Source organism: Podarcis liolepis (genome assembly GCF_965112155.1).
Source record: "Podarcis liolepis genome assembly, chromosome: 17".
NCBI lineage: Eukaryota > Metazoa > Chordata > Lepidosauria > Squamata > Lacertidae > Podarcis > Podarcis liolepis.
In genome coordinates, this window is record NC_139571.1 from 43998877 (window position 1) to 44011843 (window position 12967).

At 42.9% G+C, this 12967-nt stretch overlaps 1 protein-coding gene across 3 annotated transcripts in view; it reads right to left on the bottom strand.

Annotated features, from left to right (window-relative positions):
• The window catches only part of CHD1L (chromodomain helicase DNA binding protein 1 like), a 40932-nt gene that overhangs the window by 7889 nt on the left and 20076 nt on the right, over positions 1 to 12967 (bottom strand). For all 3 annotated transcript variants that reach the window (XM_083481711.1, XM_083481710.1, XM_083481712.1), the window contains 6 exons: positions 12573 to 12683; positions 11058 to 11172; positions 10540 to 10693; positions 9602 to 9776; positions 7604 to 7749; positions 6807 to 6970 (listed from right to left, as the gene is read on the bottom strand). In XM_083481711.1, coding sequence (XP_083337837.1) covers positions 6807 to 6970; positions 7604 to 7749; positions 9602 to 9776; positions 10540 to 10693; positions 11058 to 11172; positions 12573 to 12683 — 865 coding nt within the window. The remainder of the gene's footprint in view (positions 1 to 6806; positions 6971 to 7603; positions 7750 to 9601; positions 9777 to 10539; positions 10694 to 11057; positions 11173 to 12572; positions 12684 to 12967) is intronic.

Consider the following 12967-nt stretch of genomic DNA (forward strand, 5'->3'; position numbering starts at 1 on the left):
ACTTCCTGTTGAGTGTGTTCCATTTGTAAATTGAGTCCCCCGCTGCTATGGGAAAGCACGCCTTGGTTTAAGAATGGACTTCCGGAATGGATTAAGTTCATAAACCAAGGTACCATGGGAGGGGAGAGAGCTCTTGCGCCCGTCTTCTGCTCGCTGGTTTCCCATATACATCTGGTTGGCCACTGTGAGAATAGGATGCTGGAAACAAGTAATAAATGTTGGAAATGTAAAGAAAAGGAAGGAACTTTTTATCATATGTGATGGGAATGGAAAAAAGCGAAAAACTTCTGGGAAATGATATATAATGAGATGAAAAAGATGTTGAAATATACATTTATTAAAAAAACCAGAAGCATTTTTACTTGGCATTGTAGGGGATGATATTAATAGACAGGATTGTAAGTTGTTTTTATATGCAATGGCGGCAGCAAGAATATTATTGGCACAAAAATGGAAGCAAGAAGAATTACCGGCGAAAGAAGAATGGCAAATGAAATTAATGGACCATGAAGAATTAGATAAATTAACAGGAAGGATTCGAAACCTGCGGGATCAGAGATTCTTAGAAGACTGGAGTAAATATTTGAACTATTTGAAAAGCAACTGTAATAAACAGATTACGTTAGTAGGATTGCAGGAAGTTCTATAAGGAGGACTATTCAAAACATTGCAAGAAAGACTATGATGAGAATTATTAGTTAAGGGCAATTAAAAGTAATAGAGAAATTAAGAAATGCAGGACAAGTGATAGAGAATGGAAAATCTTCAGAAGTTGTTGACGGAAGTCTAAAATATAGTATAAGAAAAAAAGTTATGTTAAATGATTGTTGGAAATGATATGTTTAAAAACCCCAATATATATATATATATATATATATATATATATATATATATGTTTTCGTAGATTTTCACGGGTACAGGAATGCAGGTTTTGGTGTCCTCGGGTGTCTTCCCGTGTAAAAGTTGGGGTGTCTAGGCGACGTTTCGACGAGGTCTCACTCGTCATCTTCAGGCTGGTGCTTTCGGCTTCTTGTTACTGGAACAGAGCGGGATCTCAGTGTTTGAGTTCCTATAAATACTGTAGAGGGGTGTGGTGTATTGCCTCAAAAGTTCTGGGCAGAGGGGAAGTTCCCAGGCTAGTGTTCTTTTCTTCTTTTGTTCCTTAATTACTTGAGGGATATCTTGAGTGATTTCTTGAGTGATATTCTGAGTACCACTTAGGTGGGTCATTAGGTGTGGATTAGTTGCTAAAGCCTTCGTGTCTTGACCTCTTGAATTTGTGAAGAGTTTTTCTGGGAAGATGGCTGTACTGCATTTAGTTGTGCTCTGGCTTGGCTTCGTGTATAGGGGCGAGCTGTGGTTTTGTGCCCTGTGCCAGCCAGATCTGTGTAGGGATTGTAGGGGGGTGCAGCATCCGGAGGTGCCACTATGGTTTGGTTACTGGATGGTGTCTGTAATTTATCTGTGGAGAGGGTCTGGGTTTGGGTCTGGTGTGGTTGATTGGTGGTGGCGTTCTGTGTGCCTCTGGATCTGGTGTCGGTTTTTGTGGGGAGGGCTAATTTCCAGATGTCTGGCAGGCGGGACGTGTCGTCACGCTTGTTCATGTTGTGAGGGTGTTTCTCTATCTCGATGGCTTCCATGATTATTCTCTTGTGGTGATGTTCCATGTTAAAGAGCAATTTGGAATCTGCAAAATTAATTTCGTGTCCTGTTTCTTTCATGTGTTGGAAAAGAGAGGAAGATTTTTCTTCTTTTTTGACGGCATTCTTGTGTTCTGCGATACGTGCATTTATTCGTCTGTTTGTTTGTCCAATGTACGTGGCTGGGCAGACTTTGCAGGGTATTTCATAGACCCCTTGGTTTTCCAACTGGATTTTATCTTTGGGGTTTCTGAGGATATTGGCTATTTTTTGGTTGGTGCAAAAGGCTGTTTTGATATTGTGTTTATGGAGGATTTTGCTAATTTTATCTGTAGTGCCCTTGATATAAGGAAGGAGGGCCATGCCATTGTTTTCTTCTGTGTCTTGGTTTTTGGGGGGTGTTTCTTTTTGGATTAGCTTCGAAACCCTGTTTTGCTGGTATCCATTGGCGATTAACACATTTGAGAGATTCTGTAACTCAGTTGTCAAGTGGTCTTTGTCAGCCAGGCGTTTGGTTCTGGAGATGAGGGTCTTGGCTACGGAGTTTATTTGTGCAGGGTGGTGGTGTGATTGAGCATGTAAGTAGCGGTTGGTGTGTGTTTTTTTCCGGTAGATAGTGTGTCCTAGGGAGCCATCAGGTTTTTTGTAGATTAGGACGTCAAGGAAGGGAAGCTGGTTGTTGGCTTCTATTTCCATAGTGAATTGTATTTTGGGGTGTAGGCTGTTGAGATGTGTGAGGAAGCTATCTAGTTTTTCTTTCCCGTGTGGCCAAATTACAAAGGTGTCGTCAACATATCTGAGCCAAAGTTTGGGTTTGTGTTCTGACTTGTCTAAAGCATTGGTTTCAAAGTGTTCCATGTACAGATTTGCGATGACCGGTGAGAGGGGTGATCCCATAGGTGCTCCTTCTATCTGTTTGTATCTTTGTCCATTGTGGATGAAGTACGTGTTGGTTAGGCAGTGGTTGGTCAGGTCCAGGATGTATTCGGGGGGATTGTATTTGTTTTGAATGGCTGTCAAGGCTTCATTAATGGGCACTTGTGTGAAGAGAGATACAACATCGAAGCTCACAAGTAGGTCATCGGGATGTAGGTTTTGCTTCTTTATTGTTTCTATGAACTGGAAGGAGTTTGTAACGTGTGAAGAGATGGATTCTGCATAGGGCTGAAGTTGCTTAGCGAGAAATTTAGCGAGATTTTGTAGAGGTGAGCCTATGGAGCTGACTATTGGTCTGAGTGGTGTTCCTTCTTTGTGTATCTTGGGGAGGCCGTAGAGTTTGGGGCATCTGGATGATTTTTCTCTGGGGATGATTCTTAGCTGGATTTCTTCACTGATAGGAGAGGCTTTTATTTTGGATTTGGTGGTTTTTTCCAGATAGGTGGTGGGATCTGTTTTTATAGGTTGGTAGGTAGGGTCTTGGAGTAGATTTGATAGTTTTGCTTGGTAGTCCGATGTGTTCATCACAACAGTGGCATTACCTTTGTCTGCTGGGAGAATGATTATGTTGTTGTCTTTCCTCAGGTTGGTGAGTGCTTTCTGTTCTTCTTTGTGTAAATTGCTTCTGGGTGGTTTGCTGGAGCAGAGGATGTTGGTGACTTCAAGTCTGATTTTATTGGCTTCATCTGGGTTGATTTTGGTTAGGCTAGCTTCGACTCCGCATATGATGTTTTCCGTGGGGATGCGTCTCGGGGTAACTGCAAAGTTGAAACCTTTGGAGAGTACTTTGGTTTCAGTTGAGGTGAGGATCCTGTCTGATATGTTATGTACTGTTTGTTTCATGGGTTGTTGTGGAGGGTGGCTGGGCTTCTGGCGTCTCTCTAGTTTGTGGAGTTTGTTGGTGTGTGTGTCTGTCTTATGTGAGGTCTCAGTTTCAGCTCTCCAGACGGCTAGTTGTTTGCATTTGTCCCAGAGTGCAGGGTGGATTTTGTTACAGAGTTTGAGGTGAAGAGTGAGCAGATCTTTGTTGGTTTGGTTTAGTAGGTATCTTTTCTTATGTAGTTCGTTTCTGATTAGGGATAGTTCAGTTCGTTTCAGGATCCTTTCGGTAGCTGGGGTTTTAGAGTGGAATTTAAGTTGGAAGCATGTGGGAATTAAGTTGTTGTCTCGGCAGTTGCGTAGGAACAAGAGATCACATAAGATGGTGGCTCTTCGGATTTCTAGTTTCTCGTAGGTTCTTGTCAGCTGGAAGGTTTCCTCCCCGTAGAGGTGAGATATTTGTTTTCGTAGATTTTCACGGGTACAGGAATGCAGGTTTTGGTGTCCTCGGGTGTCTTCCCGTGTAAAAGTTGGGGTGTCTAGGCGACGTTTCGACGAGGTCTCACTCGTCATCTTCAGGCTGGTGCTTTCGGCTTCTTGTTACTGGAACAGAGCGGGATCTCAGTGTTTGAGTTCTCTTCACACGTTACAAACTCCTTCCAGTTCATAGAAACAATAAAGAAGCAAAACCTACATCCCGATGACCTACTTGTGAGCTTCGATGTTGTATCTCTCTTCACACAAGTGCCCATTAATGAAGCCTTGACAGCCATTCAAAACAAATACAATCCCCCCGAATACATCCTGGACCTGACCAACCACTGCCTAACCAACACGTACTTCATCCACAATGGACAAAGATACAAACAGATAGAAGGAGCACCTATGGGATCACCCCTCTCACCGGTCATCGCAAATCTGTACATGGAACACTTTGAAACCAATGCTTTAGACAAGTCAGAACACAAACCCAAACTTTGGCTCAGATATGTTGACGACACCTTTGTAATTTGGCCACACGGGAAAGAAAAACTAGATAGCTTCCTCACACATCTCAACAGCCTACACCCCAAAATACAATTCACTATGGAAATAGAAGCCAACAACCAGCTTCCCTTCCTTGACGTCCTAATCTACAAAAAACCTGATGGCTCCCTAGGACACACTATCTACCGGAAAAAAACACACACCAACCGCTACTTACATGCTCAATCACACCACCACCCTGCACAAATAAACTCCGTAGCCAAGACCCTCATCTCCAGAACCAAACGCCTGGCTGACAAAGACCACTTGACAACTGAGTTACAGAATCTCTCAAATGTGTTAATCGCCAATGGATACCAGCAAAACAGGGTTTCGAAGCTAATCCAAAAAGAAACACCCCCCAAAAACCAAGACACAGAAGAAAACAATGGCATGGCCCTCCTTCCTTATATCAAGGGCACTACAGATAAAATTAGCAAAATCCTCCATAAACACAATATCAAAACAGCCTTTTGCACCAACCAAAAAATAGCCAATATCCTCAGAAACCCCAAAGATAAAATCCAGTTGGAAAACCAAGGGGTCTATGAAATACCCTGCAAAGTCTGCCCAGCCACGTACATTGGACAAACAAACAGACGAATAAATGCACGTATCGCAGAACACAAGAATGCCGTCAAAAAAGAAGAAAAATCTTCCTCTCTTTTCCAACACATGAAAGAAACAGGACACGAAATTAATTTTGCAGATTCCAAATTGCTCTTTAACATGGAACATCACCACAAGAGAATAATCATGGAAGCCATCGAGATAGAGAAACACCCTCACAACATGAACAAGCGTGACGACACGTCCCGCCTGCCAGACATCTGGAAATTAGCCCTCCCCACAAAAACCGACACCAGATCCAGAGGCACACAGAACGCCACCACCAATCAACCACACCAGACCCAAACCCAGACCCTCTCCACAGATAAATTACAGACACCATCCAGTAACCAAACCATAGTGGCACCTCCGGATGCTGCACCCCCCTACAATCCCTACACAGATCTGGCTGGCACAGGGCACAAAACCACAGCTCGCCCCTATACACGAAGCCAAGCCAGAGCACAACTAAATGCAGTACAGCCATCTTCCCAGAAAAACTCTTCACAAATTCAAGAGGTCAAGACACGAAGGCTTTAGCAACTAATCCACACCTAATGACCCACCTAAGTGGTACTCAGAATATCACTCAAGAAATCACTCAAGATATCCCTCAAGTAATTAAGGAACAAAAGAAGAAAAGAACACTAGCCTGGGAACTTCCCCTCTGCCCAGAACTTTTGAGGCAATACACCACACCCCTCTACAGTATTTATAGGAACTCAAACACTGAGATCCCGCTCTGTTCCAGTAACAAGAAGCCGAAAGCACCAGCCTGAAGATGACGAGTGAGACCTCGTCGAAACGTCGCCTAGACACCCCAACTTTTACACGGGAAGACACCCGAGGACACCAAAACCTGCATATATATATATATATATATATATATATATATATATATATCAGGATGCTGGACTCGATGGGCCACTATGTTCTTATGAGGCCTGGGGCATGCTGGCAGTCTTCTCGGAGTCAGGCTATTTGAGAAGGCAGCCCAAAGTGACACAACGGCTAAACATTTTCATGCGTCAACAGGTACCGCAAGTTGAAAATAACATTGAACTGGGAACTTGCTAACTTTTAGCAGTAAGTCTTAAAATTTGAACAGAAGTGCCAGGGCGTTTTTGACATTTGTCAGGAAATATCACAGCCAAATGCCTTCAGTAAATATTTGGAATGTCATTCTTATTTCCATCAAGTTACAGTGCTGAAAAGAAAACAACCTAGACCAAATGAAATTTTTCAACACACATATGCTTTTGTCTGGCTCCTCAAAGCAGCTTGTCTCAAAGTTAAGCCACATTCTGAGTAACAGCAAAGAAGTTAGAAAGAAATACTATTTTCTGGCTTCACAAAACGGAAAATAGCAGATAGTGTTAAAGAAAGAAAAATTGTGCAGCTCCACAGCAGTCAATGGATCAACAGCCCGTTTTAGAGTTGAAACTCATTCAGATGCTTTTTCTGTATTTTTCACAACCTAAGACGTCATAGCCTATGGATACACCTACAAAAATAATATAAATATCAATGACGTTTTACAGCTGAAATAAATCTTCCTCATTACACACAGTCTGTATCTGCACTGGATTTGAATTTGCTTTTTCTATGAGATCTGCCCCCCCGCCCCTAAATTGTTAAATTGCTTAGAGATTATTTATAGGAAGCAATTTGTACATGGAATTGAATAAAAAATAAAACTGCAGTAGCAAGTAGAACTGTGAAGCATCTTGACTGCTGGTGCTGCTGTGAGATCACTGGCAACAGAGACAACCTTACTTCTTCTGGTGCTCAGCTTCCGCCTTCTTCTGCTTCTTCTCTTCCCTGAGCCTGGCCCTCTCTGCTGCTGCCTCCTGCCGCTTCCTCTGCCGAGCCGCCAGTTCTTCTGGGCTCAATTTACGCCGCTTCTTGCTGGGTCCCGGCTGAATGCCCGTGACAAGAACCTGGAAAAGGAAAAGATATTCATGGGCTGCAACAGTTTTTTCTATCTCAAGCTACTTTCATGTCCTCCTGCATCCACCACAGGAAGGCACCCTTTAGTCAGTTTTCCAGGGACTCTCAACCAGCGTGACCAAGCCCGTTTCAGTGCCCCGATTGGCCCTGAAGCCAGACTGAAATATGAATTCAGATAATCGGTGGCACTGTGGTCTAAACCACTGAGCCTCTTGGGCTTGCCAACTGGAAGGTTGGCAGTTCGAATCCCTGCAACCGAGTAAATTCCTGTTGCTCTGTCCCAGCTCCTGCCAACCTAGCAGTTTGAAAGCACGCCAGTGCAAGTAGATAAATAGGTACTACTGTGGCGGGAAGGTGAACGGCGTTTCCATGCGCTCTGGTTTCCGTCGTGGTGTTCCATTATGCCAGAAGCGATTTAGTCATGCTGCCCACATGACCTGAAAAGCTGTCTGTGGACAAGTGCTGGCTCCCTCAGCCTGAAAGCGAGATGAGCGCTTCAACCCCATAGTTGCCTTTGACTGGACTTAACTGTCCAGGGGTCCTTTACCTTTTTTTTTACCTTCTCCTCCAAGCATGCCTGAAGCTGGATTGCCACCCACCCAAAATGTTCGCAGTGTCCTTACATTTGCTTTATTTCGGAGAGCTCTTCCTTCCTGACCTCCATCTTCAAGAAGACATTTCTGAAGACCCAGCAGAAGATCGAAGGCCTTCTGGTCTTCGTGGCTAGGTTCCTTTGAGTAGTCTTTGCCTTCATATAGGTACATGTGGCCTTAAAACAGCAAGCATCTCAAAATGAGCCACCAACATTACAGCAGATTTTTTTGTTTTAAGATAAGGTTGAGCATCGCAATGCTCTTTTTAAAAAGTTGCCTCCTTTGTCTAGTGAGCTCTGACAGTTCCAACAATATAGTCATACCTCGAGTTAAATGTGTTTCAGGTTGAGTGCGTTTGACTTGCGCTCCATGTCAACCCGGAAGTAACGGAGCGCATTACTTCCGGGTTTCGCCGCTCGCGCAGATGCTCAAAATGACCTCATGCGCATGCGTGGAAGCGGCGAAATGTGACCCGCACATGCACAGACAAGCCGTTGCGTCTTATGTTCCATTCGGGATGCGAACGGGGCTCCGGAACAGATCCCGTTCGCATCCCGAGGTACCACTGTACCTACTATCAGACTACCTGTCTATAGAATTCCCACCCATGCCCTTAAAAGAAAGTGTGGATTAACACCAACATAAATGATCGATTTATAAAAAATTGCATTAGAGGAACTTAAGTGAACGGTTTTGGACAAAATACAAAATCAAATTATAAAGTAACTGCCATTCTGTTCAATAGTTCCACTCAGAAAGAAAACCACTGTGAAATTCTGGACAAAAGGGTCAATGAGTTAAGTCTACGGTGATTGTTTCCTGCAGTAGGGGTATTTTAGCTGATGTTTCATCAACTTCCCTATCACACAAAGGTCCGATAAAAAATAGGATATATTCTATTTGACCAATTAATAAATCCAAATTTAAAAAAGGAATTCTAATTAAGCAAATGAAGACTAGGACTCCGATACCCAGCATCTCCTCTAAACCTTATTTTTCAATTAACTATGTTTGCTTGTTCTCGTATCTGCCTAGTTTGCATTGGGATGTCATAGGCATAGGCCATATCCCAGCACCACCACTAAAGGTGAGTAAAGCTGAACTTGCCTTTCACCCTGTAGCTTCAGACACCCTTCTCCCAACCTAGCTCAAATCCCAGAAGAGACACTGCTGGGATATAAAGGAGCTTCAAGCTACAGAGCGGCATTGTATCACTTTCACACCCATGAACAGCTTTTGCTGCAAAAAGTAGACTCACAAACCCTATTTAATATGTGAATGGGCTGATCCGTTATCAGCAAATATGGCTGCTCCCATCAGATCTGTCTCCTGTAAAAACACCTTGGCTATTGGATGCAACACAACTTCAGTGAAGCAAACTTCAAAGGATGAATACTGACGGAAGGCCAGCTTTCTTGGATCAAAGCAAATGTCATTATAATCTAGCATCCCATTTCCAAGAATGGCCAGACGGATGCCTCCAAGGAAACTCAGAAGAAAGGCATGGAGGTAACAGCCCTCTCTTGCACTTGTACGCCCCATCTGCGCCAGAAGTCTACTGCCTTTCGATTTGAAAGCCCCATTCAGCTACATCTTGGCAGCTCTATCCTCTATTAATTGTCTCTAACCCTCTCATCAAAGCCAAGGCAGAACAACCCACACTTAATTTACTACAGTTCTGCTTCCAAACCAACTTCTGAAACAAGGTTCTAAGGGGATGTATTTTAATATTCTTTTGGAAGCCGCCCAGCCAGATGGGCGGGGTATAAATAATAAATTATTATTATTATTATTATTATTGAGTCTGAAGTTTTGGAAAGGAAAGTTTACAGTGAAAGCAGTGAGGAGCAGGCAGAACTATCTTTCTTAAGCAGAGGCCAATGGTTGGCTGTTTGGAAAAAATGAGAAGGGTGAACGAGTAGGGCTAGGGTTTAGAAACAAATATCAGTTTTCAAACTGAGGCCAATTCTGACCCCTACAGCTCTAAAAAAAAACCCCAATATATTTGTGTTGGAGCCATCAACATACTTTCTGCATTTTGCTCTTCATTTTCTACATTTCCCTCTGCGGTCGACAGGACAGTTTCCATCAGCCATAATCCTTCTCTTGTCTCCCCAAGGATACTTCCCAGGTCCACATCACAGATGGTGCTTCCACCCAACGACAACAGCTTGTCCAAGCCAAATTTCAGGACTTCGCTCAGCTTTCAAAAAACGAAAAGAAAAATGGAGGCTAAAAGGCTTCACTATCACCCTCTCTAACGCTTCCAGAGTGCTGCTCCTATCGGTATATTAGGAAGATATAGGAGCTTGTACATGCGTGAAGAAGATCCTATTGATCAAATTCCTATTATACTTGTGTATGAACTGCTTTGAGAGCCAACACAACAGAAGCCTTTTTCATAGCGATAAAGCAATCATCATGAAAGAAGCAGCAGATTCAGACATAAAGCTGAGGATTGCATCACCTTTGCCTTGCTGTTTTGCTTTGAGTTCAAAGATGAAATCCTACAACAGCAAAGGAAGGCATTTTTAATAAAACAACTGTGCTTTATTGTGTCATAAGGCTTTGTTGGTCTGGAAGTGAAAATAAAGTGAGGATAAGGGAGGGGAGAATTTCCTGGGAATTTACTTCCTATAGATTCTAGTTTTCTAGGCGTTTGGGCTGAACTTCAGAATTTCACAGAAAAACTGAATTCCAACCTGGATTAGCCTCACAAAGGAAAGTTTATGATTTCAGTAAGCTGCTAATGATACAACATGATTTGAGCCTTTCCATAAATTTAAAAAACAACAGCACAAAACCACAGCTTTCCTCTCCAGCCTGAAATTGTCCCGGATTCCCCGATCCAACACAAGCAGTGCTAAATCTCTTTGTTGCATTCCACGACGTTTTAATAAAAGTAGGGCTGGCTTTGCTCAGCAGTTTAGACTGCTATTCAGAGACACATTAGGCCCCTCTTTTACCTGGATATCTGCTTCCACCTGTGATTTCTGCGTTCCAAGCGCAAACTGACCCCCTTCGATAATGGTGCTGGTTAGCTGGAGCTTTGATGCTGCTCGCCGGTAGATTATTTCTTCCACAGTGTCTCTCCCAATCAAACGAATAATTTTTACAGGCCTTGCAGAACACAGGGGTGGGGGTGGGGAAAGCATTTAAAGATGATGGTTCGCATTAGATCACAACCTATGCGATAATTAAGGAGACCAAAAAAAACACAACAAGAAATTTCAGGAACAGCAATCGTTCACAAAACTTTCCAGGAGGCAGGGTGTGTATGTGAGCTGATGCCTTTTGTGCTGGGGTAGCAACCCATAGAGTCACAGATCTGGAGGAGTCTTTGTAGGTATTTTGGGGGGGGGGTATGGTCAGGGACTTGGATGCAGTTTTACTGGGAAGAGCTGCATCAATGCAACGCAGCAGGATGGGTGGAACATATCCTTAGGGAGAGAAGAAGCAAAGCACAGAAAAGATTTGTCCTCACTTGTTCTGGCCGATTCTGTGGGCTCTTGCTGCTGCTTGTAGGTCATTTTGTGGGTTAAAGTCACTGTCAACAAAAACAACTGTGTCTGCTGCCGTAAGATTCATGCCAACCCCACCTTGGGAAATAAAGGAGGGTGACATTGGAGTTTTCATAACAGAAATAGCATTGCAAATGAAATACACGTTTTCCCTCTTTACAGCCCCAAAGCAAATGGTGACCAGAGAGAGAAACTGTTAGTTAATTTGACTGACTGCATGGAACAGTATTTTGATAAAACAGTATATTGAGCAGTGCTTTTTTCTGGGGGTACACATACCATTTAACATTTTGTGAATCTAAGTTTGGCCTCATTGAGGGGCAGTATTTCAATATGAGAAGGAAAATGAGAGTACCCCTACACATATTTTTTAAAGGAAAAAAGCACTGATATTAAGTATACCTGCATTCCATTTAATTAGATCAGTGTTTCCCAAACTTGGGTCTCCAGCTGGTTTTGGACTACAACTCCCACCATCCCTAGCTAGCAAGCAGGACCAGTGGTCATGGGTGATGGGAGTTGTAGTCCAACAACAGATGGTGACCCAAGTTTGGGAAACACTGATTTAGATGAATAAACCATGTAACCCCAAAGGGAAGGTAAACAATTTTTTAAAATAAGCATATTGTTACATAGAATTACATTAAAATACCATTTCAAAAGCCTTCTGACCCAATGGACCCTCTCATCCTTGCTGCATATAAATGTAGCTGACCCATCTTTGGAGTCATGGATGTGCTCCTCTCATGTGTAGCTTACACCTCAGTTTTTGTTCAACTTCTCAAAACCTGTGTGGTAGATTAACCAGAGAAAACACCCAGAATCATCCAGTGAGCTTCACAGTTGAGCTGGGACTTGAATCTGAATTTCTCTGGTCCACTATACCATACTGAGAGAACCAGGGTAAATTTGAATTTTACTAAATAAAAAATTCCTTCCAGTAGCACCTTAAAGACCAACTAAGTTAGTTCTTGGTATGAGCTTTCGTGTGCATGCACACTTCTTCAGATACACTCTGAAGAAGTGTGCATGCACACGAAAGCTCATACCAAGAACTAACTTAGTTGGTCTTTAAGGTGCTACTGGAAGGAATTTTTTATTTTGACTATGGCAGACCAACACGGCTACCTATCTACTACTTGAATTTTACTGTATTTCACCTTGCTAGTCTTTGTTGAGCTGCAATATGTGCTTTAAGAGCTAGAGACTACGATTTTTTAAAAAAATGAAATTAAGTGTTTGCGTAGGAAGGAAACAACAGATGCATTGAAGACTGGCTCTGACAACAGGCGCAATGCTAAAGTCTAGCACAGAACCAGTACAACTGGACTTGAATTTACATAAAAAATTCTGCTTGACCTCCTTGGCTTATTTGGATAAGCCAAGTTGCACTCAGTTCAAGGCGTTTTGTGTGCATCTCTATTCGCCATCTGGGAAGGCGGCAAAGGGATTCTGCCTTTTTGTAACGTTTGCCTTACCTGCCCTCGTGCTCAGGAGGAAGACAAAAATGGGCTGCTGGCCAAAATTCTTAATGGCAAGGTGCCTCTCTTCACCTCGAACAGATCCATCCAGGCGCTCGTAGCTGTAACCTTTTCGGTTAAAAGAAGAATTAAATGGATTAATCACAGCCATTCAAAAAACTTCTGTGCTTGTGGCCCTTTAGAATCTTTATCCTGCACTGTCCCCTATCCACATCTCAATTTTCTTTCTCCACAGTCCTCTCTTTGCTGTCCCCTTTTACTCTCCCCTTCCTGTACTAGTTTTTCAAGTTACACAGACACATCTTAGGCCCCATCTGCGTTATACATTTTAACCTTTTCTTTGCGGCCCTTCTCCGTACCCAGAATCAGGATCAGACACATCAAGAAACAGA